Source organism: Dicentrarchus labrax, unplaced genomic scaffold (genome assembly GCF_905237075.1).
Source record: "Dicentrarchus labrax unplaced genomic scaffold, dlabrax2021, whole genome shotgun sequence".
NCBI classification, from domain to species: domain Eukaryota; kingdom Metazoa; phylum Chordata; class Actinopteri; family Moronidae; genus Dicentrarchus; species Dicentrarchus labrax.
In genome coordinates, this window is record NW_026136703.1 from 4889251 (window position 1) to 4916233 (window position 26983).

The 26983-nt window shown below is 39.3% G+C and overlaps 2 protein-coding genes across 40 annotated transcripts; one reads left to right on the forward strand and one right to left on the reverse strand.

Annotated features, from left to right (window-relative positions):
• Positions 1–562: 562 nt before the first annotated feature.
• Positions 563–7469, reverse strand: LOC127359502 (G-protein coupled receptor family C group 6 member A). The gene is made up of 6 exons (XM_051393406.1): positions 7231–7469; positions 6330–6642; positions 5310–6113; positions 4947–5150; positions 4747–4864; positions 563–3855 (listed from the first exon to the last, which is right to left on the reverse strand). The coding sequence occupies exons 1-6, from the start codon at positions 7428–7430 to the stop codon at positions 2930–2932; spliced, it is 2565 nt and encodes an 854-aa protein (XP_051249366.1). The 5' UTR covers positions 7431–7469; the 3' UTR covers positions 563–2929.
• Positions 1232–26627, forward strand: LOC127359264 (matrilin-3). 39 transcript variants are annotated; one of them, XM_051393170.1, is made up of 18 exons: positions 1232–1556; positions 9421–9468; positions 10838–11002; positions 11947–12621; positions 15401–15520; positions 16730–16849; positions 18361–18480; positions 18633–18752; positions 19049–19168; positions 19295–19414; positions 20199–20318; positions 20475–20594; positions 20789–20908; positions 21159–21284; positions 22096–22215; positions 22449–22568; positions 24963–25062; positions 25283–26627. In XM_051393170.1, the coding sequence occupies exons 1-18, from the start codon at positions 1274–1276 to the stop codon at positions 25332–25334; spliced, it is 2769 nt and encodes a 922-aa protein (XP_051249130.1). In that variant the 5' UTR covers positions 1232–1273; the 3' UTR covers positions 25335–26627. The 39 variants fall into 39 exon arrangements, with proteins under 39 accessions (XP_051249130.1, XP_051249187.1, XP_051249121.1 ...); XM_051393227.1 differs by lacking the exon at positions 10838–11002; XM_051393161.1 differs by lacking the exon at positions 1232–1556 and having other exon boundaries at positions 9096–9468.
• The last annotated feature ends 356 nt before the right edge of the window (positions 26628–26983 follow it).

The window sequence follows — 26983 nt, forward strand, 5'->3', positions numbered from 1 at the left end:
TAATATGCGCATATATTATATTATATAATTATATTTTTGCAAATCGATTCAGGCTTTCATAGCCTATATTTCCACTAATCTATACATTTGTATTTATTTTTGTCAGTGTGCGATTATATATTTTTACATCACGCCACTACCTACTGCTGTGACCTGTGTTGTGTTCTATATCAATCCCATCTGTATATAAAAAAGCTGTAAATAGTAAACATACAACTTTTATTTAGTTTTCTCTATTTTTCTTATCTTGTATTTTCCAGTTTTATAAAAAAAAAAGTGAGTGAATTTCCCTAGTGTGGGACCAATCTTACCTATCTTATCTCTTAAAAATCTAAACAAAATTGTTATTTCCAAAGATTAGATTATTATTTAAGATTTAAACTGAACACAAGTTATAGTCACAGAGCCTTTACTCTCTGATAAACAGCCTCGTCCTGCATTGGTAGCTGGAAGTTCAAACAACAATAGAACAATGAGAAAAACAACACTGAATTTTCTTAAAAAAAGAGAAGCTTATTAAGTACGAATGACTGTAAAAAAACAGAAAAACATGAAACAGACAGAGAATTGGAAATAATCTGTTTAAATTCCATTCAAATCCCACCTTGTACACAAACTTCTTGTAGTTCACTGTATTGGTTCATTGTACAGTTTTGAATATAATCTGGAATAGCCATAAAATACACATCATTTAGTCAGGGGTCATCACTTACTCAATAAATGATGATGAAAAGGGGTCCCTTGGGGAAAAAGGTAGTGGACCACTGCATTAAGGTGTAAGTAGAACTTTAATGTTTTATCTGGTTGATGTGGAGCTGCTGTTATCTTATTTTTTATAAGCTGATTATATTTTATGAGGTCAAAATCTTTATCTTTAAACAGTACAGTACTTGAGAAAATAGTTTTATTTCACCAATGATTATTGCCTTCAATGTTTGATTTAGGAGTAGTCTAGATAGTCTATGTAGTCTTATATGGAAATGCACATTGTATTCTTTATTAAATAAATAATACAACATATAATATAATAACAAAAATGACTGTGAATGTAACTATAAATCCAGGACAAATGGAGTCAATTCTAGTTCAGACTACACTTCATAGAGAAGTGAGACCACCCTCACTTGTGCCCCCCTTCCCTCACTTCCTCCACATGTCTCTGGATTGGGCCTCCTGCTCCCCCACGCTTTGTGGGCCGTGGATCAGACTGTATAAATAGTCAGCAGTGGTAGTGGGCCGAAGGACGGACGGAAAACAACTGTGCGCAGGCAACATGACTCCATCAGTGTGGGGACTGCTCTGTCTCACTGGCCTCCTGGCATCGGGAACTCTGGGAAGTCTTCCACAGTCTGGGTCATGCAACCGGAAGATTCACTCAATTAGTCCTTTAATCCCACGAGTGTCCCCGCAAATCCCTCCGAGGGTCCATCAGCGCTTTGAAGACATCAAATCTATCGAACAAACCTCTGATGAACCACCAAGTGCTGAAACATTCCAAGAGATGCAGCTGGGTGGCTCCACATCCCGAGGCTTCCAGCAGCAGGGTGCCCGGGCAGGTGCCAACAACTACTTGACGCAGGAGACACGGACAACGGACAGTGGAGGTTGGTCTGCAGATTCTGTGTGTCCTAATATCCATCCACCTGCTGCGCATGCTGTGGATGTGCGCAATAACCCTCTAGGTACACAGGAAGAGCAGGACTGCAGTATTCGCACAGAAAAGCAACATTTATTCATTGACAGTATATAGCCCTTTATGGTGAAACATCTATCAAATTATATTTACACAAAATGAAGTGAAAAGCAAAACAGTAATTGCAGGTGTCAGTTAAGTGTGTCTGACTCATATCTGAAAGACACACATAAAACTGATACACAATGAAGGTCAGGGACATGACATAAAACAAAAAGTAAAAGGTGTCTTTCGCAGTTTCCCCATCTTTTTTTTCCTGTATATACAATGGCAGTTCGTTATCTTTTGAAAACAACTCATGATTTATCAGCAGTGGTAATAACAGCAGTAAAGATAACAAATGCAATGACACAAGCTTTAGAACTTCTAAGGATTGTATACGAGAAAAAGGTTCAGTAAATGTCGTGCGTATGGCGAGACACAAGTAGCCTAGTGTACATACAGTGTGTGATGATATTCATTCTGGGAAATACACTCATACACACAGAAGGCTGATATCACAACTGCCAACAGCAGCCAGCCATCCATTCCTCCCATGAACCACGTCCTTCCTCCTAATCAGTTCACAGCAGGCTTCTTGCTGTAGCTTCATATGTAATGGACAGCTTTGACAGTGGAAAGCGAATACACGTAATCCCCAAAATGTTGAACTTTTGCTTTAAAATGTAAAACCATACAAAGACGGACTCAGTTTAGGTCTAACCCGGCCCTTTCCAAGTCCACATTTCTGCAGGGAATTACCCAAGGTGCACAGCGTTGTGGCGTTAAACAACGTTGCTATCAGGGGAAATCCTGAAGTGTTAAAATAATGGCAAACAAACATGGGAGGAGTAACAAGAAAAAGACGTGTGTGATGTTGTTTGGAAAAAAATGAGTAAATTGATTGTTTGAAACAACTCGTCCACTCTGTAAGATGTTCAAATCAGGCAGACGGTCCCTTAAGTGCCCTTCCCATCATAAAGGTAAAACTATATAATAATATAATATAATTGTAATAATAAACTTAATCTAATGTGCTAGAATGAATAAATCTCTTTTTGAAATTATGTTTCGAAATATGTCCTTTAAACAGCCTCTCACACTTAAGCACTTAAGCACTTATCTAAGTCTGTGCCGTTGAGCCAGAGAGAAACTGGCCAAACACCAGTGGCTGTGAATTCAGCAAAGGAAGAGAGATTTTTGTGCGGCTAATTGTAACCCATCACCCGCACAGCATTTATAAATGTACATGCGAGGTCAGGATTTGATCACAGCCATGTTGTTCTGCTCATAATGCTTCCTGATGTACTCGGTGATGGCGTGCTGATTATTAATCTCTTTCCTGAACACCATGATGTAACACTTTGGGGCCAAGTGACAGCAGAGGATGCTGTAGCTAGAAATTAGAATGGCTGCACCTTCAATGGCACGTTTGTACTTCCCAATCAAACTGATATAAATTGGGATTAAAAGGATCCAAATGATTAAAAACAGCATCATACTGGTGGTGATTAAACGTGCATTTTTATACAGATCTGGCAACTGGTTACCTTTGAATGCAAACAGGAAACAGCTAACGGCCAAGAAACCATTGTAGCCTAACATGGCTATAAAGAACTTGTCGGAGCCTTTGTCACACTTCAACACGATGGCATTGTTTAGTGTCTCTTTATCAGGAAATGGGGGATTAAAGTACAGCCATGATACACAAACGGCCAACTGGACCCCAAAGACAATGGTCACCACAGCCAGCGGCCGATTGAGCTTCTTCATCCAGGACCCTATCTTCAGATCAAAGTTGAAGCCCACTAAGATTTGGAAGAGGTTGGCCAGAATGCAGGCCATGCAGAGGGACAGGGCTAGGCCAAAAACAGGCAGGCCTACCATGCAGCTAACCCTAGTGGGCTCTCCTGTGAAGGTAAACATAACGCAGAAGCAGGCCAGCAAGGAAAAAAGCTCCAAGAAACACAAGTAGCCTCCAACAGCCTTCACAATGGGAGTGCTATGATACAATGTAAACAACATAGCAAACACAAATATAGCAAATATCCCAAAGACTCCCAAGCAACTCAAAATAATAACAAAGGGATCTTCCCAATGTAGGAATTCAACAGTTTTGTTCAAACACTTATCCCTCTGTGGAGATGAAAACTCATCTTGACTGCAGCGTTGACACTCCTCACCTGTGGAAGTACACAAAGAAATGTGAATTTAATATTTTTGCATATTCATCAGAAGGATCGTGTGAGAGATACACAAAGACAAAAAACATTTTGTTTTGCATAAAGAAGGAAGTACCAAGCCACAGCAGCAACTCGACCTCACAGTACAGAAATGTGACAGTAACGTTCTGCAGTATTTGCATATAAATGCAAAACTTCCTCAGACATTTGGGAAAACAAGACTGTCCTCAATTAGAATTATACTGAATAGTATAGTAGTTTGGTATGCTACTCATGCACAAGCAGCAACTCTGTGGTTGGCAAACAAAGCCAACACCAAGTAACAAATCCTGCAGTTCCTCTAACGGCCACTTGAGGCTGGCTACAGAAGTGAGTCCATTTTCACAAGGCCCGATACTGAAAACGGAAAGAAGCTGGAATGCTTGGTAAACAGGACATGCCATTTGTTATGTTTACCATAGCTTTGGCAACTGCTAATTCAACTCCTAATGTGTTATTTGGGCAATGTAAAAATAATTGTTCTATTAACATATTAGCTTATATCAGCATGGAGTCAAGACATGTTTTCTGTGTCAAGGTGTGATCCAGAGCCCAATCATTTGCGTACAGTTTGTTTGGATAAATAGATAAAGATAAAGAGATAGATTTGATGCTGTATATTCACACAGCCCTCACAGCAGACACAGAGGATAAATAAATAATATAAACCATACATCTAGAGTCCCTAGTCGTCTAACCATCACAATCTGGCCCTTATCAAAGTCGCTCAAATCCTCACACTGCCCATTTTCCCAGGTGGTGAATATTTCATATGGGAAAGGAAGGAAATTGTTGAGTTGAGATGAGATGACTGTTGATCATCTTGCTAGAGATTAATAATAAAACACTTACCATTTCCAGCAGAAAACTCCCCATCTGCACATGGAACACAATCTTTGCAGCACTCTTTGCTTTGCATTTTCAACTCCTGCCCTGGCGCACATGTTTTGGAGCAGTTGTAAGCAGTCACCTGTGAAAGACAAAACAGAATCAGTGCGACATGATACACATGAATTATTTTTGGAAATAAATATGTGATGAACTGACCTTACCGTCACTTTGCGCTTTCCAACAACATCAAATGGGATTATGATTTCTTCTCTATGTGGCCAGTATTCTCCAACATTTTCTATGCGTGTGGAATTAGTCGTGTTCCAATACACAATATCATACCCTAAACTGGGGTCTCCATTGTCATTAAAAAATATATGTGTGGTGTTCACGGTGAAGTTGACTTTCTTGATTTCCTTAAAAAGCTGTGGAGACAATCAGTACATTTTGTTATTGTTGCTTTTACCGACATAAAACAGGATAATAAAAAAGGCATTTTCAGTTTGATTTTTTTGGAAATACCCTAATTAAAGACACATGCAATATAATATGAAAAATATGTCAGAAAGATAACTCCTCTGTACCTCCAGGGCTGTAAATTTGCCGCTATGTTTACATTGCTGGTTGTCACACTTCAGCAAGTGTCTGAGACCCTCAACAATGACTTGAACAGCTAAGTAGACATTGTATAATTCATCCTGGTCAATGTTATCGGCCACACATCTTATGTCCTGACATTGCCCGGACCCGGGTTGGCTGTTTGTGGTAAAACAGTCACATTGCCTGTTCTCATCAGTCCGATTAGAACAAAGTGGATAATGGGTCAGGTAATGTTCGAGAATGGCGTTAGTGGTTCCATTGAACATTGACATGACGTAGTCTTTGAAGCTAGGCACCTCGTTCATCTTAGAGATGAATCCAAAAACCTCCCCGGCCTTCTCAATGCCTTTCAGTTGGTAGACTTTTGAAGAGGTGGACCATGAGTCACTTGCAATCCAAGTCCTGTTGAGTTTCTGATTAATGGCTTCTCGCATGATGGGACCCACATTGGTGTCTTTGGTGAACATGATGATGGCCTCGGCCGAGGATTTATTAATTTTGCTCACCAGCGCGTTCACCTTCGTAAGGTCTTCGTAAAAGTCACCAGGTAGGATGTCAATGAATTCAATGCAGATTTTCTTTATTTCACGGAAGATGTACACAAGGTTATCACTGCCATACTTCCCGTACTCATCATCACTTCCTACAATGGCCACGGATTTCCAATTAAACTTGTACACCAGCTTAGCAATGGCCCGTGTCTGATGCTCATCACTAGATATTGTTCGCAGAAAAGTGGGAAACTTCCTCTTCCTGCTGAGGTGTTCACTTGTTGATGCATAGCTAATCTGGAACAAACAGGAACAAATCATGAAACAATGTTTGTATCTAGAGACACAAGAATGATATTTGTTACCATTATTGCATTAAATGCTACAGAATCTTAAATTAAAATAGGAATTCTGTCACAATCTTGTCATTAGCCTCAAACTACACAAAGGCATTCAAAATCTTTTTCATTTTTAACTGTAGTATTTGGGAAAGTATTAATAGGGAGAACAAACCTGGGTCACTGATGACAGAGCAATAACTCGTGCAATAGCTATTGATACTTCAGAATACCTTTCACCAATCACTGCCTTTGTTTGGGGTTCAAGTAAAGCAGATTGAAAGCTTGCAGGTACTAAACACCTCTCAGGGTCTGATTGGTTCTTCAGCAGCTGGAGCGTTGCTCTGATGGCAAAGTTGACATCTCCACAAGTGTCATAGATGTCATATCCTAGGGTGAAGTCAGGTAGAACCCTTGGTGTGCGCTGGTTTATTTCTCTGATGGTGTATATCATCACTTGAGTGTGTAGGAATGACTTGAAATCATACCTTCAAAAATTGCCAGAGGACAGATCAAATTATTGAATATATTATAGTCACCTTAACAAATTAATGTTGAAAGTGTCTTATTCAGATCCAACCCAATCCATATAAATTAACAGTAGTCCTAGTATTTACACATTTTCTTACACAGTGTCTCAGGTTCATTACAGGTAGGTGGTCAGTTTTTGTGCAGTGATTTCACAGAATGTTTCCTCTAACCCAGGTTTATGAAGGCAATCTGAGGTTTTTCCAGGAAAACAGATTATTTCCAGTATATTTGGTCATTTTAATCAATTTCCAGGCGCTTCCACAAACAAGTCCCTAAATATCCAGGTTTTCCAGGAAGCGCTTATATTTGTAGGGTTCCTTTTGCACTTTTAAAAGAAAATCAACTTCTCCCATTATGCATGATGAATATGTGGAATCAAAAATGCAGATTTTGTCATGTGTAGCCACATCTTGAAAGCTTCCACAGCCGATTTTGTGTTGCCACCTCTGACAGGAAAGATTCTGCTAGGCTTTTCCTTAACATACTAATTGTAGTCATTACTTATTAATGGGTTAATTGATTCATTTCAATGAGGTCATACTTACGCGCTACATTTAAGTGGTCCGGGCATTGTGCTCCTATTGGTTTCTCGGTGAACAGGGAAAAGTCCTCCAATGATGATGTCCCCAGGGGAGTATGCATGCAGAAGACCATTCTCTCCTGAACAAGGGCAGAATGCCCTCAGGATACTAACAAAAAGCAATAACAACATTGTGGATACACGGGGGTGAACACATGTATGCATTTGTTCCTCTCGCTAGAGTGTGAACTGATACCTGAACAACACTTTTTATAAAAAAAAAACCATTTGGGAAGTCAAAGGATCGTTTGCATTGGCAGACAGAACCTGTTATTTGATGCAAAACACTTCCTATTCCATCTTTAAAATACTTGTTTGGCACGAGAACTGCGAGGTGATTTGAATTGCTCATACAGGAGGGTTCATTCACAGTTATGTAATTCATTATCAGTCTTCATGATCTCTAATCTTCAGACTGGGCAGGAATCTGTTTTGGAAACGTGCAACTGTTAGGTCAGTGACCTAAAGCTGTGTCTGTGGCACAGTTTGCACTACAGCCCATGAGAGGGCAGCATGCTCACTGAGTATCTTGTGCCTTGAAATAGAGAGGTTTATGTTAAAACTCACGTATGCCATCATGGTAATTTGTTCAGTTAATGTAGTTAGAGTAATATGCGCATATACTATATTATATAATTATATTTTTGCAAATCGATTCAGGCTTTCATAGCCTATATTTCCACATTTGTATTTATTTTTGTCAGTGTGCGATTATATATTTTTACATCACGCCACTACCTACTGCTGTGACCTGTGTTGTGTTCTATATCAATCCCATCTGTATATAAAAAAGCTGTAAATAGTAAACATACAACTTTTATTTAGTTTTCTCTATTTTCCTTATCTTGTATTTTCCAGTTTTATAAAAAAAAAAAGTGAGTGAATTTCCCTAGTGTGGGACCAATCTTACCTATCTTATCTCTTAAAAATCTAAACAAAATTGTTATTTCTAAAGATTAGATTATTATTTAAGATTTAAACTGAACACAAGTTATAGTCACAGAGCCTTTACTCTCTGATAAACAGCCTCGTCCTGCATTGGTAGCTGGAAGTTCAAACAACAATAGAACAATGAGAAAAACAACACTGAATTTTCTTAAAAAAAGAGAAGCTTATTAAGTACGAATGACTGTAAAAAAACAAAAAAACATGAAACAGACAGAGAATTGGAAATAATCTGTTTAAATTCCATTCAAATCCCACCTTGTACACAAACTTCTTGTAGTTCACTGTATTGGTTCATTGTACAGTTTTGAATATAATCTGGAATAGCCATAAAATACACATCATTTAGTCAGGGGTCATCACTTACTCAATAAATGATGATGAAAAGGGGTCCCTTGGGGAAAAAGGTAGTGGACCACTGCATTAAGGTGTAAGTAGAACATTAATGTTTTATCTGGTTGATGTGGAGCTGCTGTTATCTTATTTTTTATAAGCTGATTATATTTTATGAGGTCAAAATCTTTATCTTTAAACAGTACAGTACTTGAGAAAATAGTTTTATTTCACCAATGATTATTGCCTTCAATGTTTGATTTAGGAGTAGTCTAGATAGCCTATGTAGTCTTATATGGAAATGCACATTGTATTCTTTATTAAATAAATAATACAACATATAATATAATAACAAAAATGACTGTGAATGTAACTATAAATCCAGGACAAATGGAGTCAATTCTAGTTCAGACTACACTTCATAGAGAAGTGAGACCACCCTCACTTGTGCCCCCCTTCCCTCACTTCCTCCACATGTCTCTGGATTGGGCCTCCTGCTCCCCCACGCTTTGTGGGCCGTGGATCAGACCGTATAAATAGTCAGCAGTGGTAGTGGGCCGAAGGACGGACGGAAAACAACTGTGCGCAGGGAACATGACTCCATCAGTGTGGGGACTGCTCTGTCTCACTGGCATCCTGGCATCGGGAACTCTGGGAAGTCTTCCACAGTCTGGGTCACGCAACCGGAAGATTCACTCAATTAGTCCTTTAATCCCACGAGTGTCCCCGCAAATCCCTCCGAGGGTCCATCAGCGCTTTGAAGACATCAAATCTATCGAACAAACCTCTGATGAACCACCAAGTGCTGAAACATTCCAAGAGATGCAGCTGGGTGGCTCCACATCCCGAGGCTTCCAGCAGCAGGCTGCCCGGGCAGGTGCCAACAACTACCTGACGCAGGAGACACGGACAACCGACAGTGGAGGTTGGTCTGCAGATGCTGTGTGTCCTTATATCCATCCACCTGCTGCGCATGCTGTGGATGTGCGCAATAACCCTCTAATGCAGTTTTACGAAGTATGGTGCAAACTTATAAACTTAAAAACTGCACAAATTGTTAGTGTATGCCCCTCATGTATCACACAGTCGCAGAGCTAAGCATAAATAACCTGAAGACCCAGTGGCTGCTGCTGCTGTTCTGAAGCTGCTTGCAGAATCCTTAAAGTTCATTCTAACCATATGGATAAAAGAAATAAATGAAAATAACTTACTTACTTTTCCATTACATAATGTTGTTGTCCTTTTGTAATACATAAGAAAAATATAAATGCTTTGTTGCCATTTTGTATGAAAATACATACATAATATTAGAAAGAAATATGAGTGATAATGAAATGTTATATTTGGTTCATGTTGTACAAACTCAGCAGGGAAATATGAAATGTATAACTATAATGGTTGTTTTAATGAAGAGAAAGACGTGCAATATTTAATATTTTTTCTTACATATGCGTAGTGGAGACTTTTTGCATTCTGCAAATACCTCCAGAACAGCAGTAAGTGTTGTTAAGGAGCCTTCCAAGTTTTTCAAAGATTGCTGGATATTTATTTTTCAGTAAATAGGGTGCTTAGCTCTGTGACTTGAATGCAATGTTAATACATGACAGGGCTCAATTAAAATTATTATTAAACTATTATTCTCCCATCATTCTTTAAATAATAAAAACATATGTTCTAATAAAATTTAGAGATGCACAATGAATCAAAATATTATATATATATTGACATGGCCAAGTGCAATATCCAAATCACAGAAGCCGCAGTGTGTTTGATAAAGGTCAAATGTGGAACAAAACAGCATTGTAATGAAGTACTGTAGTTATGCAGAGATGGCCTACAAACTTTGAGATGTAAGAAAACATGTTTGTTTGGTACAGACCTCAACAAATGTCACATTGTCCTGATTTTAATAGTTTTTTCAGTGAAAATGAAACTTGTAATGCAAAAATGATCATTCCCACTAATGGTAAATCATATTGCAATCGTAATATCTGTCAAAATAATTGCAACATGATTTTAAAACCATGTCATGCAGCAATATAACGGCATCAGTAAATATGCACATCAGTAAAGTAAGTTACTGTATGATATATTCTGTATGTCTTCAGCAACAGCCCAAAAAGTATGTAGTGCACACTCTTTTTCCATCTCTCATTTTCACACTGAAAGTCTGAAATTTAAGCCTTATTAAGCTAATAATCATATGCATGCCCGTCATCACATTTTGCTTGAGTTCCACCAAAGTAACCGCTCTAATGGTTTCCCCTCTGCCTCTTCCGTCTCCTGTGGCAAAGCTGGTGGCACTAATTCCAGGTTTTATCGCTATCAGCCCTCCCATCAGCAGCCGCCAAAGACAAGCCAGCCGCTCTCACAGCTGCAACACAAAGCCACACCATTTGCATCTCGTCAGCCTGCTCGACTCTCGAGTGGCTCTTCCGCATCTATGAGAACCGCCGCAGGTACTTAACCTTTGCCATTATTATCAATTGACACCCAAAAGACTGATGTGGAGCTGTGGACAGTCTTCTCTGGCAAATTTAAAAGTGTCATACACAATTAAAAATAAAGGTCACCACGTCCCCCTAACATATATGTGTCAGAAGGTTTGTTTCTCATTCATTGGGATGAAAACATAAATATGTTTTTGATACAGCTCCAGAAGAGGATGAAAGTCACTGATATTGGGGTTGTAGATGAAATATTTTACAACTCATGGAGATGCCAATCTTACTGTAGTTTCATATATTATTATTATTCATTAATATTATTTCCTTAAAGTAATGGTCATAGTGGTATTATTTGATGACTGGAGAAAAGGTTGATTAGTTGGGATTTCCCATTTAGAGCTTGTATTGAGTCCATAGTACGTTGGTGCTTAAAGGTACATCCCCTTTTACTTTTTAAGTTATCCACTCTTAAAACACATCATTTGGAGACTTGGGGTCACTAAGGAGGGCTATAATGACTTGAAGGTATGTATCTTTTAACACTGCATTGTGATGGGCCATTTAGATAATAAAAGCTAAATATTATTTACTTTGCTTATTACATGATGGTATATTTATGCATTTAGTATTTGAAAGTGATATATTAGCTGTTATGATATTAGTATTTATCTCTAGTCTCCTACAATTGTTGCACTTTATTAGCATCTGGTACAGCTTTTTTGCTTCTAAATTGGTTTAAATATATATTTAAGTGGATCTGCCAACCAGTCAGACCATGGTTTGAAGTGTATGTGCCTTAGTGACCGTATGTGTGTGCAGGGATGTGAATGCATGTTATATGAGAAGTCCACGAGATTTCCATTTTCACAAGTTGTGTGAGAAATACTGTATCTTCAATCTCAAAACAATGGAAAATACAATTTTGATTAATTCAGAACATTCTTTTTATTTTACAGCAACAAGGTCCAACTGCAGAAATCGTCCTATAGACTTGGTCTTCATCATAGACAGCTCCCGCAGTGTACGCCCTGCTGAGTTTGAGAAGGCCAAGGAGTTCCTGCAAGACATGGTGGATAGCTTGGAGATCGGTTCAGACACGACACGAGTTGGCCTCGTCAATTACGCCAGCACAGTGCAGATCGAGTTTATGCTGAAGACGTATGTTGAGAAGTCTGCCCTGAAGCAGGCGCTGGCTCGCATCGAGCCCCTCGCTTCAGGCACCATGACAGGCATGGCCATCAAGACTGCCATGGAGAAAGCTTTCACGGCGGATGCAGGGGCCCGATCTACCTCCATGAACATTGCCAAAGTAGCCATCATAGTGACAGACGGCAGGCCCCAGGATAAGGTAGAGGAGGTATCAGCAGCCGCTCGGGCATCTGGCATCGAGATCTACGCAGTGGGAGTAGACCGAGCTGATATGATGTCACTCCGCCTCATGGCCAGCCCCCCATATGATGACCATGTCTTCTATGTGGAGACCTATGGTGTCATAGAGAAGCTCACTTCCAAATTTAGAGAAACCTTGTGTGGTAAGGATGATGATAATGGGAGTGCGGATATTCCATTAGATGGCGGACTAAGCCTAGATGGCAGAAAAGACGGTAAAAATAATGATAGAGAAAACAACGGTATGTCAGATCCGTCCTTTAAATTTCACCTGTGATCAAATGGGCAGCACCAGACAGGGAATCTCCATTCTAAAGTCATTGGTCCTCTTCTTTGGTCTTAAGAACAAGCTCAAGGTAACCAATGATTTACCACACTTGTTGTGTTTGGATTTCCCACCAAAAGGTGTTCTCTAACTGTTGCCATGCAGATGGTGATAATAAGTGAATGCAGTCAACATTAAACATGTACAATAAGTCACATACTAACCAACCTAAAGAAGAAGACATACCTCACTGGTTGATCTGCCAGTTCACAACAAATTCTATAACCTTGAAGACTTTAAAATGGTTGAAACCTAATATGATGCTGCCTTTACTTTTCACAGGGAGCGCGCTGCTCTTTGCCCTCTACGCTGCATCTTGTGCCCTAATGCCATGTGCCCTGCTCAGTTACCTGAAAACGTGCTACGCTGCCCAGGTCCACAATTTGGGCTTTTGCAATCTCTGGCAGAACATTAACGGCAACTCATTCTGCACCACAAAAACTAAATTAGCTTGTGCTAAATTTGACTGAAATATATTTGAGTAAAAACCTTTAGATTTAAAGATGAAGAGAACATATTTTTTTTATAATTGCTCAATGTTACAGCATGTACAAAATTTCACATAATAATAATCATAATAATAATAATAAGTATATGAAGACCCATTTAAATTGTTCAATATTTTGGGAGATACAATTGTTCGCCTAAGATATACCTCTATCTGTCTGTTAATATGTCAGTTCAATATGAAGCTGGACCCAGTAGCCAGTTAGCTTAGCATAAATAATAGAAACAAGGTGGAAACAGCTAGCCTAGCTCTGTCAGAAAGTGATAGAGCTAGAGCCCCTTTAAAGCTTAAACGTGTTCTATTTAATTTGTTTTATCAATGCGATAACAAACAGGTTCAGTCAGACAACTCATGTTTGAAATGTTTATTACAGCAGTATAGCATATTTAGATTTTGGCATCTAGGCTCCGACCTCATCACTCCCTGCAGATATGTTTACATAGAGATATTGGGGAGTGATGAGCAAATACCTTAAACCCCTAGCCGGAGCCTACAGGTGGATGCTGGGATGGTGGTGGGGCTTACAGAGCAGCAGCAGCAGCAGCAGCAGCAATAAGGATGCAGGGCAACAGCGGCATTGACAGAGCAGAGGGAGAGCTGGGAAATTGGGCAATTTAAATAGACCGCCAGATTGGAAAGGTGCGCTTGGTTAGTGATTATGGAGTGAGGCATGTCATGTGTATATAGAAGCACAGCTCAAGTTGACTGCCTGAACTAGCTCGCAGGCTTCGCTCCATATGTGGTTTCACAGGGGACTGTGTGCGTGACTATTTCTTAGCTGGTCGCAGTGACTTCCTGGTGCCACTGCCAATTTCTTGGCAACCTCACAGTAATGACAGAATCCTAGGGAAAAAAAGATCAAATCGTTACGATTAAAAGAGTTTAACATTTATGAGTTTACAAATTTGGAAAATGCCACTAATGGTATGAGGCATTTACATATTTTCTGCTAAATTTATTATTTATTTAATCTGGTAGTTAATTCTTGTAGGCTACAGGAATGCTTGATCCAGCCCAACTGCTCATTGCCATGATACATTTGGGTGATATCAGAATTTTGAAAGACTATAAACTAGGAGGATTTCAAAATAAAGGTGTTATTCTCAATTTTTTGTTGACCACGGATCCCAGAAAGGTCACAGTGGAATTTTTTTCTGAACTACTTTTGCATTCCCTCCCAGTGAGTTCTGTGTTGTCTCACAATACATTTTGCATTTGAAAGAGTAGCTACAGTGCAACACAGGAAGCGTAGCATGAGCAGCACATTAGCAGAGCAGCAGCATATGGAAGGCCGTTTGTCTGTGTCTCCACTGGATGCATTCATGCACAGTATTGAGTGTAGTTCACCCGCAGTGCTCACTACACTTACGCACTGAAAACAGAAGACAATAGACTTGAATCGTAAAAGTACCCCTCAGGAATGTAAAACGTTAATGAAAGGTAACACAAAAGTTACTTTGAGAGAACACAAAACGGTCTTGATAAGGCAAACATTTTTGCGTGGGAATGCACCCTTTTTGTGAGGTAACATTAAAGGTTTTGCAAGGTGATGTCACTTAAAAAAAGATCCCACTCTGACCTTTCGAGGGAAAGTACTTTTGAGTAAAAAAGCGATTTAAAAATGTCACTTCCATTTCTCTTTTAAACCTTTGGTACCACCCAAACTAGCAAGGTAACTGCTAATGTTAACCATGCTATTTATAGAAGTTCCTCACACTGTGCTTAAAATGATGACTCACTTCCAGTCACGCAAATTCAAAAATGTGTTTTTGAATAACAGCTTAAACATGAGGAGTGAGAACAACCAGCCTCTGTGTTTCACTGAGACCAACTTCTCTCCATCCACAACAGTTACCACAGACATGCAATGATTATGAATGTAGGTTTTGTGTTTGCATGTTCTGAACTGCATGAATTCTTTTGCAAAGTTAAGAGGATAGTTATTCAGGTGACTTCAACTGAGTCAGTGTAACAGTAAGAAATGGTACGTCTTTTTGAAACCACAAAATGAATTCACTGTATCATCACTAGAGTTGAAGCACAGAGATCAAGCAAACTAATCAGCATGTGCCTCTGTATAATTACAAAATTGCAAAATTACAAAAATTAACTTACTAACAGAGAAGTATAACACAAATTATGAATTATTTCATTAGGCTTAAGCCAATCAGACAGTGTTTCTTCCCAGGTTTGGATGCATGTTCTCAGGGACACAATTGCCAGCACATTTGTGTCAACAATGGCATCTCATACAGCTGCAAGTGTCGAGCGGGCTATGTCTTGAACCTGGACAAGAAAACATGCTCACGTGAGTATCTTTATCTTTGTCTTAATGTTTTTGTCCAATGTCTGTGTCACAATATCTCATCTGTTTTTGCATGATTCACTATCTGCAAACTACTGCTGAAAAGTGTTGAACATAGCAATTATACTTGAATTGAATCTTGCTTTAACACTGATTTGGGATTGGAGGGGAAAAACCTTATTAGAGGTAGAAAAGTCTAACTTTTATAAGATTTAATGTAAGAACTTTGACAGAAATCTTGCAATTCCACAGTCATATGATTTTGTTGTGAAGCTCCCTTTGGACATCAATTAATTTGGTATTTTGTGGTGTTGGGACACTGCATACCATCTCTTGTTACTAATGTTTTGGGTTGCCCTAAATAGATGAAGGCAGAGACTATTCAGCACAAATTAAATGAGCAGGACATGATAAAGGCCCGGACTGATGAGGGACACAAATTCTAAAAGTAATAATGGCCACACTGCGGGAGAGCTAAAGAGGGGTAGTAGTAGTAATTAAGATACTGTGTTAGTTCAAAGGGACAGGTGGCAGACAACAGGACAGTAGTTGTAGTTTGACCCACCCACATGATAAACACATTATCACATATTAGATTCAGTGTAACATTTGTGACTCACAGAACTTGCCTGGGAATTTTTGAAAGCTCCTTTTCTAGACTGAACCCAAAACTATGTCAGTCAGACACGGGAGTGTCTTTTTTCAGGTTCAGATGCATGTGCCCAGGGACATGACTGCCAGCATATTTGTATCAACAATGGTGATTCATATACCTGCAAGTGTCGAGTGGGATTTGTGTTGAATGCAGACCAGAAAACATGCTCACGTAAGATAATTTTCTTAAAAAAATTTAAACTTGCATGTCACATTCGAGGGGGTGCCCGTGCCTGTGCCCCCCCTACCAGAGTAAGAGGATGATAGGTAGTTGACTTGTTAGTATCAGAACCTCAGTATGAATGGTGTTACCTGGAACCTGGAATTAGGTTTATTGCTCGCTCAACAGCTACACTTCTGTTCCACAGCCACATAATCTGACATACAGAGTGGTCAGTAGAGACTTAATAAGGGTCTTGTAGAGTATTCTGGCTTTATAGGGACAACCCCTGTAAGCTGATCACAGATCTGCAAAATGGAATAGTCAAACCCTAGTTAAATCCCATTTGATGCATGATGTGAACAGTAAGACTTAGTTGGTTAGATGTTTCTTTTCAGGTTCAGATACATGTGCCCAAGGACATGACTGCCAACATATTTGTGTCAGCAATGATGATTCGTTCATCTGCAAATGTCAAGAGGGATATGTGTTGAATGCAGACCAGAAAACATGCTCACGTAAGAACCTGAATATTTTTCATAGATTTGTTGTCAGTCTTTTGGTCGGTTCCTGTGTTTTGCCTGACTGAAAGTTATGTATCCTCCCTATACTGTACAGAGCAAGAGCTGGTGAGTGAAGTGAAATTCCACAATAAGGGCTTCATATCAGATGTGGAAGTTTTTTCTTTTCAGGTTTGGATTCATGTTCCCAGGGACATGACTGCCAGCATATTTGTGTCAGCTCTGATGATTTGTACATCTGCAAGTGTCAAATGTTTTGAATGCAGACCAGAAAACATGCTCACGTGAGAACCTGGAATTTTCAGGTAGACTTTATGCTTGTATCTTGGTACAGATGCCATAGCAGGCATTAAAGAACATGCATTACGCTTCTGCTTCAATGATGGTGGTTGCTTCTTGGATTTCGGTTATTCTGAAAAATGGGAAGTAAATGCTTGGTTGAATTTGTACAGGATCAGGCACAGATCAGCTCTTGTGACTGTTGTTATGGGGAACTGGTTGTTGAGTTCAGCTACAGTCCGTTACATGTAGAAATGTATCCTTTCAGATTTGGATACGTGTCCAGGGACATGACATTTTCCCTGCATAGTACGGCTCGGCTCAGCTCGACTCAATGGGAACTGTTCTTTTTTTGTTTTTCTACTGGCAAAAATTGTGGATAGTACAATAGTACCTGTGCTTTTTTTGGCATCACCACTAAGCAAGATGAGCTCATACTAAAAGGTGGAGTTAAAAGACGGCAGAATTCTGATTGGTCTGAGAGCATTGTCACTTGTTTCTGGGACAAACAGCCACATACTGAGTATCAATAACACCGTCCATTTGATATTCTTCATTGTTCCTGTGTTTGAAGATGTGTTTGAAGATAACGTCACAGAATTTTCATGCAGGATTCTTCGATCAGCTAAGAATTCCACCTACCTTGAGGGAGGAAAAGAAATCGAGAGAAGCACCTGGTACCAAGAGTACCTGGTACCTAAAGCAAGTTGAGCTATGCCAAGTTGAGCTGCACCATGCAGTGGAAATTAGGCTTTTGTCTCAAAAGCAGCTATCCATACCTCTGTATGTGTCATGAGGGATATGTGTTGAATGCAAACAAAAAAGATGCGCACGTAAGAACCCTTACCAATTGATTTCATGTCCATCTCTTGGTGTAATGTCTCAGGTTTCCAAGTGATAATTTGTACTATATGTGTTGAGTGCTGACCAGAAAACAAGCTCACGTAGTGATACTTTATCCTTTTAGTAGATTTGGAGTGTATAGTTTGTCAAGTGAATACATCTGCAAGCATCGAATAGAAACCATGCCGTATACGATCACAAAGTCAGTTGTTGAGCTCAGCCTAAATAACTAAGGGACTGATTGAGACAGTAAAGCGATGGAGCATGTGACCACAGTTAACGTCAATAGTAAGGGCAGCAGTGGCCAGACAGTGGCTCTTACAGTCCAGGCTCTCCTTGACAGATGTCATAAGATGTAAGTTACATGTGGACATGTCTCTTTTCAGGTTCTGATCCATGTGCCCTTGGACATGAGTGCCAGCACATTTGTGAAGGCAATGATGACTCGTATTTCTGCAAGTGTCGAGTGGGATATAAGTTAAATGCAGACCTCAAAACGTGCTCACGTAAGAACCTGGACCTTGATGATATGTATTAGTGCAGTGTCACTAGTAAACAAGAAATTAAAAATGCATGTGCATGGTTGGCAGATAAAGCTTTCAATTAATGCTGGTCTATTCTGATGGTGTAAGTGTTAGCTGTGGAAGTCTCTTTTCAGGTTTGGATACATGTGACCAGGGACATGACTGCCAACATATTTGTGTTACAAATGGTGATTCATACCTTTGCAAGTGCCGTGAGGGATATATGTTGAATGCAGACCTGAAAACCTGCTCAAGTAAGAACCTGAATTTTACCTACAGTATATAATTGAGGATGCAGTGTCTTGGGTTTCCCTTGAAGATTCATTTGAATAAATGTCAGAGAATAATCTATGAAGCATTAAAAACGAAGTATTGACAATTAGACAGTTGGTGAAGCACTGTGCTGTGGATGCATATATATCCGCTCTTGTAAGCTGTTTTAAATCATTAGTAGGTGAAGTTTGGAGACTGGGACTGATGCATGACTAACTGTAACAGGATTGATACCATCAGTTACAAGTCAGTTACCAGTGTGAATATCTCTTTTCAGGTTCAGATACATGTGCTCAGGGACATGATTGCCAACATATTTGTGTCAGCTATGATGACTCATACATCTGCAAATGTCAAGTGGGATATGTGTTGAATTCAGACCAGAAAACATGCTCACGTAAGACCTTATCATTGGATTCAGAAAGAGGCACAGAGCAGTTTTTCTTTAATCAATTTTGGCCAATCATAAGCTTCTCCAAGGAAGTTAGCTGTGGATTTTAGCTGTGGAAGTTTCTGTTTTCAGGTTCAGATGCATGTACCGAGGGACATGACTGCCAACATATTTGTGTCAAAAATGGAAATTCTTACCTTTGCATGTGTGATGAGGGATATGTGTTGAATGCAGACCAGAAAACATGCTCACGTAAGAACTTGAATTTTACCTATACATTTGTGCATGTTGTGGTGCTGTGTCTCAGGGATCCTTCAAATCCATTATTTTAGGTACATGACTAAATGCTGCAGAAGCCATTCTCTGCAGGATTAAAAAATGTATTGGAAGGTCATATGGGATTGGTGTTTTCCAGAAACATCCCCAAATTATTTATCTGGACAGCAAGAGCTGGTGAACCACAGTGCTGACGACACATGCATATCAGCTCATATAAGTTGTCCTGTAGATTAGAAGATTAGTCACTTGTGAATTTAGTGTGAACAGAGACTGAAAAGAAAAAAAAAAATTTCTGGATGATTAAAACTATCTTGTGGTATTCCGAGTGCCATTTGGACTACAATAGCTGAGGAAACACTTATCAGCTTTTGTAGGCTGGTTTTAAAAGTTTAGGATTATCAATAGTGACTTTATTTTAAAAAAGGTAGCAGGTTGGCACACTGGGGCTGGTACACCTCGAGGTATAGTTGCCATAATTTAAATATATTATAGTGGCATTGGTGGCCCATTAAACAACAAGTGCTTCTTGAGAGAAATAATCAAAATTCAGCTATCTGTGGAGTCTCTCTTTTCAAAATTGGATACCTGTGCAAAGGGACATGACTGCCAGGATAAGTGTGTCAGCCGGAATATGTGAAACATATTAGCATCAGAGATAGCATCAACTGTAAAAGGACCACAGTCCAAACCCTGCTTGAAATATGTCATGACATCACATGACAAATCACAAATCACATATGGACATGTCTCTTTTCAGGTTCTGATCCATGTGCCCTTGGACATGATTGCCAGCACATTTGTATAAACAGTGATGACTCGTACATCTGCAGGTGTCGAGTTGGATATATTTTGAATCCAGACAAGAAAACATGCTCACGTAAGATCCTCAAAGTTTTTGGTGGCTCAGGTTGCATTATTTTGGTGCTTGTACATAATGACCCTTCATAGGTTCTATTACTTACTAAGGGCTCTTTGATTGCTTTTTGGTTGATGTAAATGGAGTCCGTAAGTTGTGGAAGTGCTTCTTTCTCAGGTTCAGACACGTGTGCCCAGGGACATGACTGCCAACATATTTGTGTCAGCACTAATGACTCATTTGTCTGCAAGTGTCAAATGGGATATGTGTTGAATGCAGACAAGAAAACTTGCTCACGTAAGAACCTGGATCTCTCTAAAATATATGATGTCTCTTCTGCTCAGACTGATGCTCTGAGAAGAATGGAACAGATGACCATAGAATTCATGAACTGTAAAAGGAAATTTGGCCAGTCGGGGGTTCTCAATGGGTTAAGAGCTTCTTGACCGATGGTGTTAGGCTAAGTCAGATGTGGAAGTCTTTCTTTTCAGGATCGGATGCATGTGCCATGGGGCATGATTGCCAACACATTTGTGTCAACAGTGATGACTCGTATATCTGCAAGTGTCCTGTGGGATATGTATTGAATGCAGACCAGAAAACATGCTCACGTAAGCACCTGATTTGTTTCAGTATGCATATTGGTGTCTGTGGTGTGATCCAGCATCTCAGATATTCCACAAAGCACATTTGGAGCTTCAAAGCATGTTCATCAAAGCACCATAGGAGCTGACACACAATGATAAGGCTGGGCACAGGGCTGAGGCATCTACTGGGACCAAAGGCTCGGCGAAATGTAAAGTGATTGAAGTTTCTGATGTTGTAAGACTAAGTCACTGAGGTGTGAGCTCTTCTTTTCAGGTTCAGGTTCTGATGCATGTGCCCAGGGACATGACTGCCAGCACATTTGTGTCAATAATGGGAACTCTTACATCTGCAACTGTCGAGTGGGATACGTGTTGAACATGGATCACAAAACATGCTCACGTAAGAAAGTTTTTCCTTTCAAGTAAACATTTGTGCAGTATCTCAAGATGTGTTGTGTCATTCCATAGTAGTTCCAAAGACCAGGCTCCAGTCACACATACGCAAATGCAGGCGAGCGACCATCACCTGCGAAATGTGGGCAATGCAAGATGTGCCGCACATGAAAATCAGTTTGCTTTTTGGTCCATTTTAAGGGTAAACCACAGGTATTTGCTATTGGTTGAGGCTGCAACTTCTCTGGTTAAATTTCACCAATGTTGAACTCTATGCAAATCTGCTTTGCCATGGGAAGCAAGGGTTTTATTTGCCCCTTTGCTCAAGTGAACGAGAGGCAAACATTTGCCAGTGTTGTGATTTTGCGTATGTGTGACTGTGCCCCTCGGCAACAAAAGCTACTTAAGCATTCGTGTTGTGCTGGACACATTATGTCATGTTTTGGCAAGGGATTCCATAAATATGAAGATAATGATAAGCAAGAGTTCCTTGACTTTGGAATACTTAGATCAAGTCAGTTAGACGCGGGAGTGTCTCTTTCCAGGTTCAGATGCATGTGCTTAGGGACATGACTGCCAGCACATTTGTATCAACCATGGTGACTCATCTACATAGACACACCACATCTCTTGTGCATATTTCTTTTGCCATTTTTGATGTCAGCTTGAATAAGCAGGAGATATAGAGATTAGGAATGTTTAAATGTATTGGTCACAGGGTTGAGGCATCCACTTCTTCTAAAGAGAACTGTGACCAAAGGCTTGGCAAAGATTATGTCATAAAACTAAGTCACTCAGGTGTGAGTTTTTCTTTTCAGGTTCGGATGCATGTGCCCAGGGACATGACTGCCAGCATATCTGTGTCAACAATGGGAACTCTTACATCTGCAAGTGTCGAGTAGGATACGTGTTGAACATGGATCATAAAACATGCTCACGTAAGAAAGTTTTTCCTTTCAAGTAAACATTGTTTCAGTATCGCAAGATGTTTTGTGTCATTCCATACTAGCTCAAAAGACTTACTGTAAGCAACAAGTAAGCAAGCAAATAAGCAGCAAGTAAGAGTTACTTAGGGACTTGTATTGTGCTGGACACATACATATTGTCAAGGAAGAGCTCCTTGACCTTGAATTACTTAGACCAAGTTAGATGTGGAAGTGTCTCTTTTCAGGTTCAGATGCTTGTGCTCAGGGACATGACTGCCAGCACATTTGTATTAACAATGGTGACTCATATACCTGCAAGTGTCGAGAGGGATATGTGTTGAATGCAGACCAGAAAACATGCTCACGTAAGGATCTGGATTTTTATCAGCATAGATAATGGTGTCTGTGTATTGTGAATATCAAGACATTGTCCATATTTTGAGTTCTAGCCTCAGGAATTTGAGTTGAGCTCGGCCAGGCTGGGACCAATTTACCGAAAGGTGTGGCATACATGGACATGATTTACATGAGTCTTCAAATGAACTGTGATCCACCAAATTTCAACAACTGGCCAGGGGCTCCTTGAATACTCTTTCCCTATGATATTTGAAGAGGCTTTATCAAAGACAGGTTGGACCTAGAGCCATTTTCAAACCACCCTAAACTAAGCAAGACCATTCGAGGTGAGATGCCAGTTTTCAAAGTGCTATCTGTTCTAATTTAGATTAGATAGATTTCCTCTATATCAAGTTATATATGACCCAGGCTTTGGCCTCTGAAGACAGAGATATATTTGCTTTTTAACCACACGTTTGCATTGTGCATGTGTTGCATTCATGCCTGAGGACATCCACTACCAACGGTCCAAACGGACTCAGGATATGGATGGCCATATACAGGCATTGCATGGTGGCCATCATGCGTATGCAAACACGTAGTTAAAAGCAATCAAATCTCCAGCCCTTAAGAGTCTATAGGCTTGGCCATTTTCCTATGAGGGTCGTACCGAGCTGATCTGACTGTAAACACAGCCACCATCACGTCTCCCTTCCCTTTCTAACACAACTGCTTTGGCATCCACCTTGCTATTACTGACAACATAGGCAGTCCAGACAGCCTAAAGTGCATGGTGTTACAGCAATGAGGGATCTTCTTTCATGTTGAGGAGATAATTCCAGACAATGGACTATGCTCTGTTGATATTCTGGCTTGAAAAGGCAACACCAAGCACAGAGAATTTATCTCATACATTACCAGGTCAAATGGCTAAACTACCATGCCTGAAATTTTGCCATAGGTGGAGGCATGGCTTCACCACAAGCTGTACCAGGCTTGGTACAACATGACAGCCCACCAGTAGAGAAATTGTCAAAAAGAAACGTCCATCTTCCTTTGAAGGCTGCCAAAATTTTGGTAGCAAATAATCACAGCCTTTTTATACCTAGACCACCTTATTGTGATAGCCAGGTCCCTCAAGTGTGCCATGATTTACACAGTTCAATTGACTCTATACCTGACCAGTTTAGTGTTACGGTTTGCCATTAACTAAAAGAAGAGCCCCCTTTGACCCAAAATGATGCATGTTGGCTGTGCTCCTTAAAGTTTCTATTGTATGTTTATTTTCTTTCACATTTTTGAGCAGGTGCACATTGGCTACAGCCTGACCCTATATGTAGCAATCATGTGTCCATGTTAAGGTATTGCAACATCTCAATGGAGACCCACAAACTCACCTTAAGGGTGCAGCTTGTATGAAACAGAACAGAGTTTAAGGATTGTCATCCCAATTATGACCACATGTCTATTACCCTGTAAGCCTGCAGAAATTGCTGACAATTTGTGAATGTAGACTATACCTATAAATAGAGTCACCCTCAATCGAGAAGAAAAAGCTCCTACTGTCTATTCTCACAGATGTAAATTTCAGTATACTGCCCCAGGTTGGAGTTTGGTCAAGCCTATATGGCACTGATATCGGGCTTTGCCTATCTCTATAGATTTTAGATTGGAATTTGTGTGCTTCTTTTATTTTAATAGTTATCATACTTTTCACGTCTGTCTTTTTGCATTCTTTAGTTGTGGAGAAGTCTGCAGTGGACTGCAACCAAAGCTACTGTGTCCAAGGACAAGCACTACTTCTACTGATCCATACATTTACAGCGCAGTTTATAAGACATAAATCTGTGCTGCAGTGCTGGTTAAAGGAATGAGAGACTGCTAAGGCAATGGGAGTTGTGGTGTGAGCCCATGAGAACTGTGGTCCATGTTAAGGACCCATACCATTGTATCTTTTTCAGTGAATTGTATGTATATATGAGTATATTGCTCAAACAGTTATTAACATGTGTCCCCTTAAAATCTGTCCACACCTGACTTTTGTAACTAGGCACTCCTAGGTTGTGATTAACTAGTTGAAGGGATGAACTATTTTTAACATCTAATCTCACTCACAAAAGAAAAGTCAAGATTGTACCTAATCTCTGCTATATTGTTCAATCAATATCAATTATGCTTATGTTTTCATTTAAAACAACACCTAACTTTTATCTGATTCTGTCAGCATCGACATTGATTCTTTTAAAGGATTTTGGCAATTACTCCACAAAGAGGAACATAAGATGGGCTGTGTTCTGTGTTGTTTCTTTCTACTAAGTAGCCAAATGTTGTACAAGTATTACAAATGAGTACTACAAAGGGGCTACACTAAACACGGTGAAACATCACTCACTCATGCTTTCCATATTTTTTCATCCTTTCAGAGGAAATGAGAAGTGAAATCACTCAAGATGCCTGCATGTGTGAAGCTCAGATTGTGTTCCAGAAGAAAGTGCAGTCAACCATTCAGGAGCTGAGCAGAAAACATATCCTTTTTGATATAAGATTTAAAAATTGTGGTTATTACCTGTAGTATGCGCTTAAGATTTAAGAACAAATCTTCTTTTTTAACTAGCTTGGCCTGCTGCTATAATCTTTTTGTCTTATTTATATGTTTAATGACAGTAAGTCTAAATCTGATGAGCTGGTAAACATAACAGCTACACTAACACTTTTAAAGTTGTATTTCCTTGACAGTATATTCACTTGATGAACTTTCAGACAAAGTTAACCTGATTGAGGGCCAACAGCAGTAGCGATGGAGATGTCGGAAAAACCTCAGGGCTCTGAGTGTATCAAATTTTTGTGACCAGACAAAGTCATCTGTAACCATCAAAATCTCCCTAAAAATGTCTGATTTGGTAGAAATCTGCATGGTACTGATTTCTCAAGCAGTAAACTGTTGTAATTACTGTTGTGTATTATAAACCTGCATTCTGCATTCACAACACTGTCTGTTATTACTTCTTACATTAAAATCAGGTATAACTGGTGTAAATGTTTACATATACCTGTATTTTTTAGTATTACTAGATTGCCTCCACTGAGTTAAGATTCAAACTATGTAAGATAATTTACAGAAAAGATATGGTACAAACTTCTAAAAAAATATATGTATGAGAAATCGTTAAACAATGAATGTTTTTCTTGTGGAGTGTACCACATCCTTGTGTATTTAGTGAGCCGAGAGCATTTCTTGGTCAGTGTTCTTGTGTTCTAGGTAGAACACAAAGCCTCCATCCATAACCATAACACAACAACTAATCTCTTATACAACAAGAGCATTGTTGTTACCCTTCTGATTGCATCACTATTACACAGAGAAAAGACCAAAAAAAGCCTGGTCCAATTGGCCCATGGCAGTGTTATATCACAGTGAATTACTATAATCCTTTTATTTGATACCTGAAATATTTCAACTACTTTATAGCACAACATTGATTGGTAATAATTGTTTTGTTTGTAACAGACAGGTGCAGTTGCGTTGGGCTTAGAGGGAAAACTGTTTAGGGAGTTCATGGTTGTTTGGGCCAGTTCAGTTCTTTGCACACTTGGCTAGTCTTGGACCAAAGTCCGGGCCATTAAAGACAATTTTCAATGCACTAAATTTTGAAATCATTGCATTTTGAGTTAAAATCCACTTTACTTTGTAAACAGTTAAAACAGTATTTCACTGTACAGTATATGCTTTTTTAGTAACTTTTATTTTTATAGCATTTTCAATTCAACTGACAGTAGTGTAAAACAGAAACATAAGAATATTGTCAGCTAATATCAAAGACAGATACACAAGTATACAGGGGTTTGAACATCACTGCTTTATTTTAAATGTACAGTATTTTCTTCATACAATACACACATGTTCTGTGTTTACTACTTTGTCATTGCCATGAAACACCTGAAGCTGGTGAAATGAATATTTGTGGTGTAAACTGACTATGCATGACATATTTTGGTGCTTTTGTGATAGAAAACGACTTTTCCTGTATATTTTCTGTTGGGAATATAGTTGGACATGGATAATAAATATTCTGAAATAATCGATCATAGATCTTGTATTGTGTGTTTTACTCTTAGTTACCAGCCCACTTAATCTCAGAATAGTGATATAATCTCAGAATAGGCCAAAATCAAACCTTGTTGAGAGTGACTATGATAACCTACCTTCACTGCACCCATTTTTCTTGTTTTGCATCCAACATAACTGAAAGCAAAATCTGTAATGCGTTTTATGTAGCCTAATTGTAGTGCTGGTTTATTAGGTGTTTTCATAGTGGTCATTTATGTCTGTTACATTTTCACAGTAATATATAAGACAACCATGCAAAGCTCAATAAAGCTTATTGCCTTAGTCTTTTCTCCCCAATAAAAAACAAATTACAGTAACCAACTGCCCATTATAGTG

What these genes read in the sequence shown, in the direction of transcription:
- LOC127359264 (XM_051393170.1), top strand. Translation starts at nt 1,274, where the DNA reads ATGACTCCATCAGTGTGGGGACTGCTCTGTCTCACTGGCCTCCTGGCA. An exon ending in ACGGACAACCGACAGTGGAG is followed by an intron (nt 9,469 to 10,837) that starts GTTGGTCTGCAG and finishes CCTGTGGCAAAG; the next exon opens with CTGGTGGCACTAATTCCAGG. An exon ending in AGACCAGAAAACATGCTCAC is followed by an intron (nt 16,850 to 18,360) that starts GTAAGAACCTGA and finishes GTCTCTTTTCAG; the next exon opens with GTTCTGATCCATGTGCCCTT.
- LOC127359502 (XM_051393406.1), bottom strand. Translation starts at nt 7,430, where the DNA reads ATGCATACATGTGTTCACCCCCGTGTATCCACAATGTTGTTATTGCTT. An exon ending in GGACCACTTAAATGTAGCGC is followed by an intron (nt 6,643 to 7,230) that starts GTAAGTATGACC and finishes CAATTTTTGAAG; the next exon opens with GTATGATTTCAAGTCATTCC. An exon ending in GCAAATTTACAGCCCTGGAG is followed by an intron (nt 5,151 to 5,309) that starts GTACAGAGGAGT and finishes TTGTCTCCACAG; the next exon opens with CTTTTTAAGGAAATCAAGAA.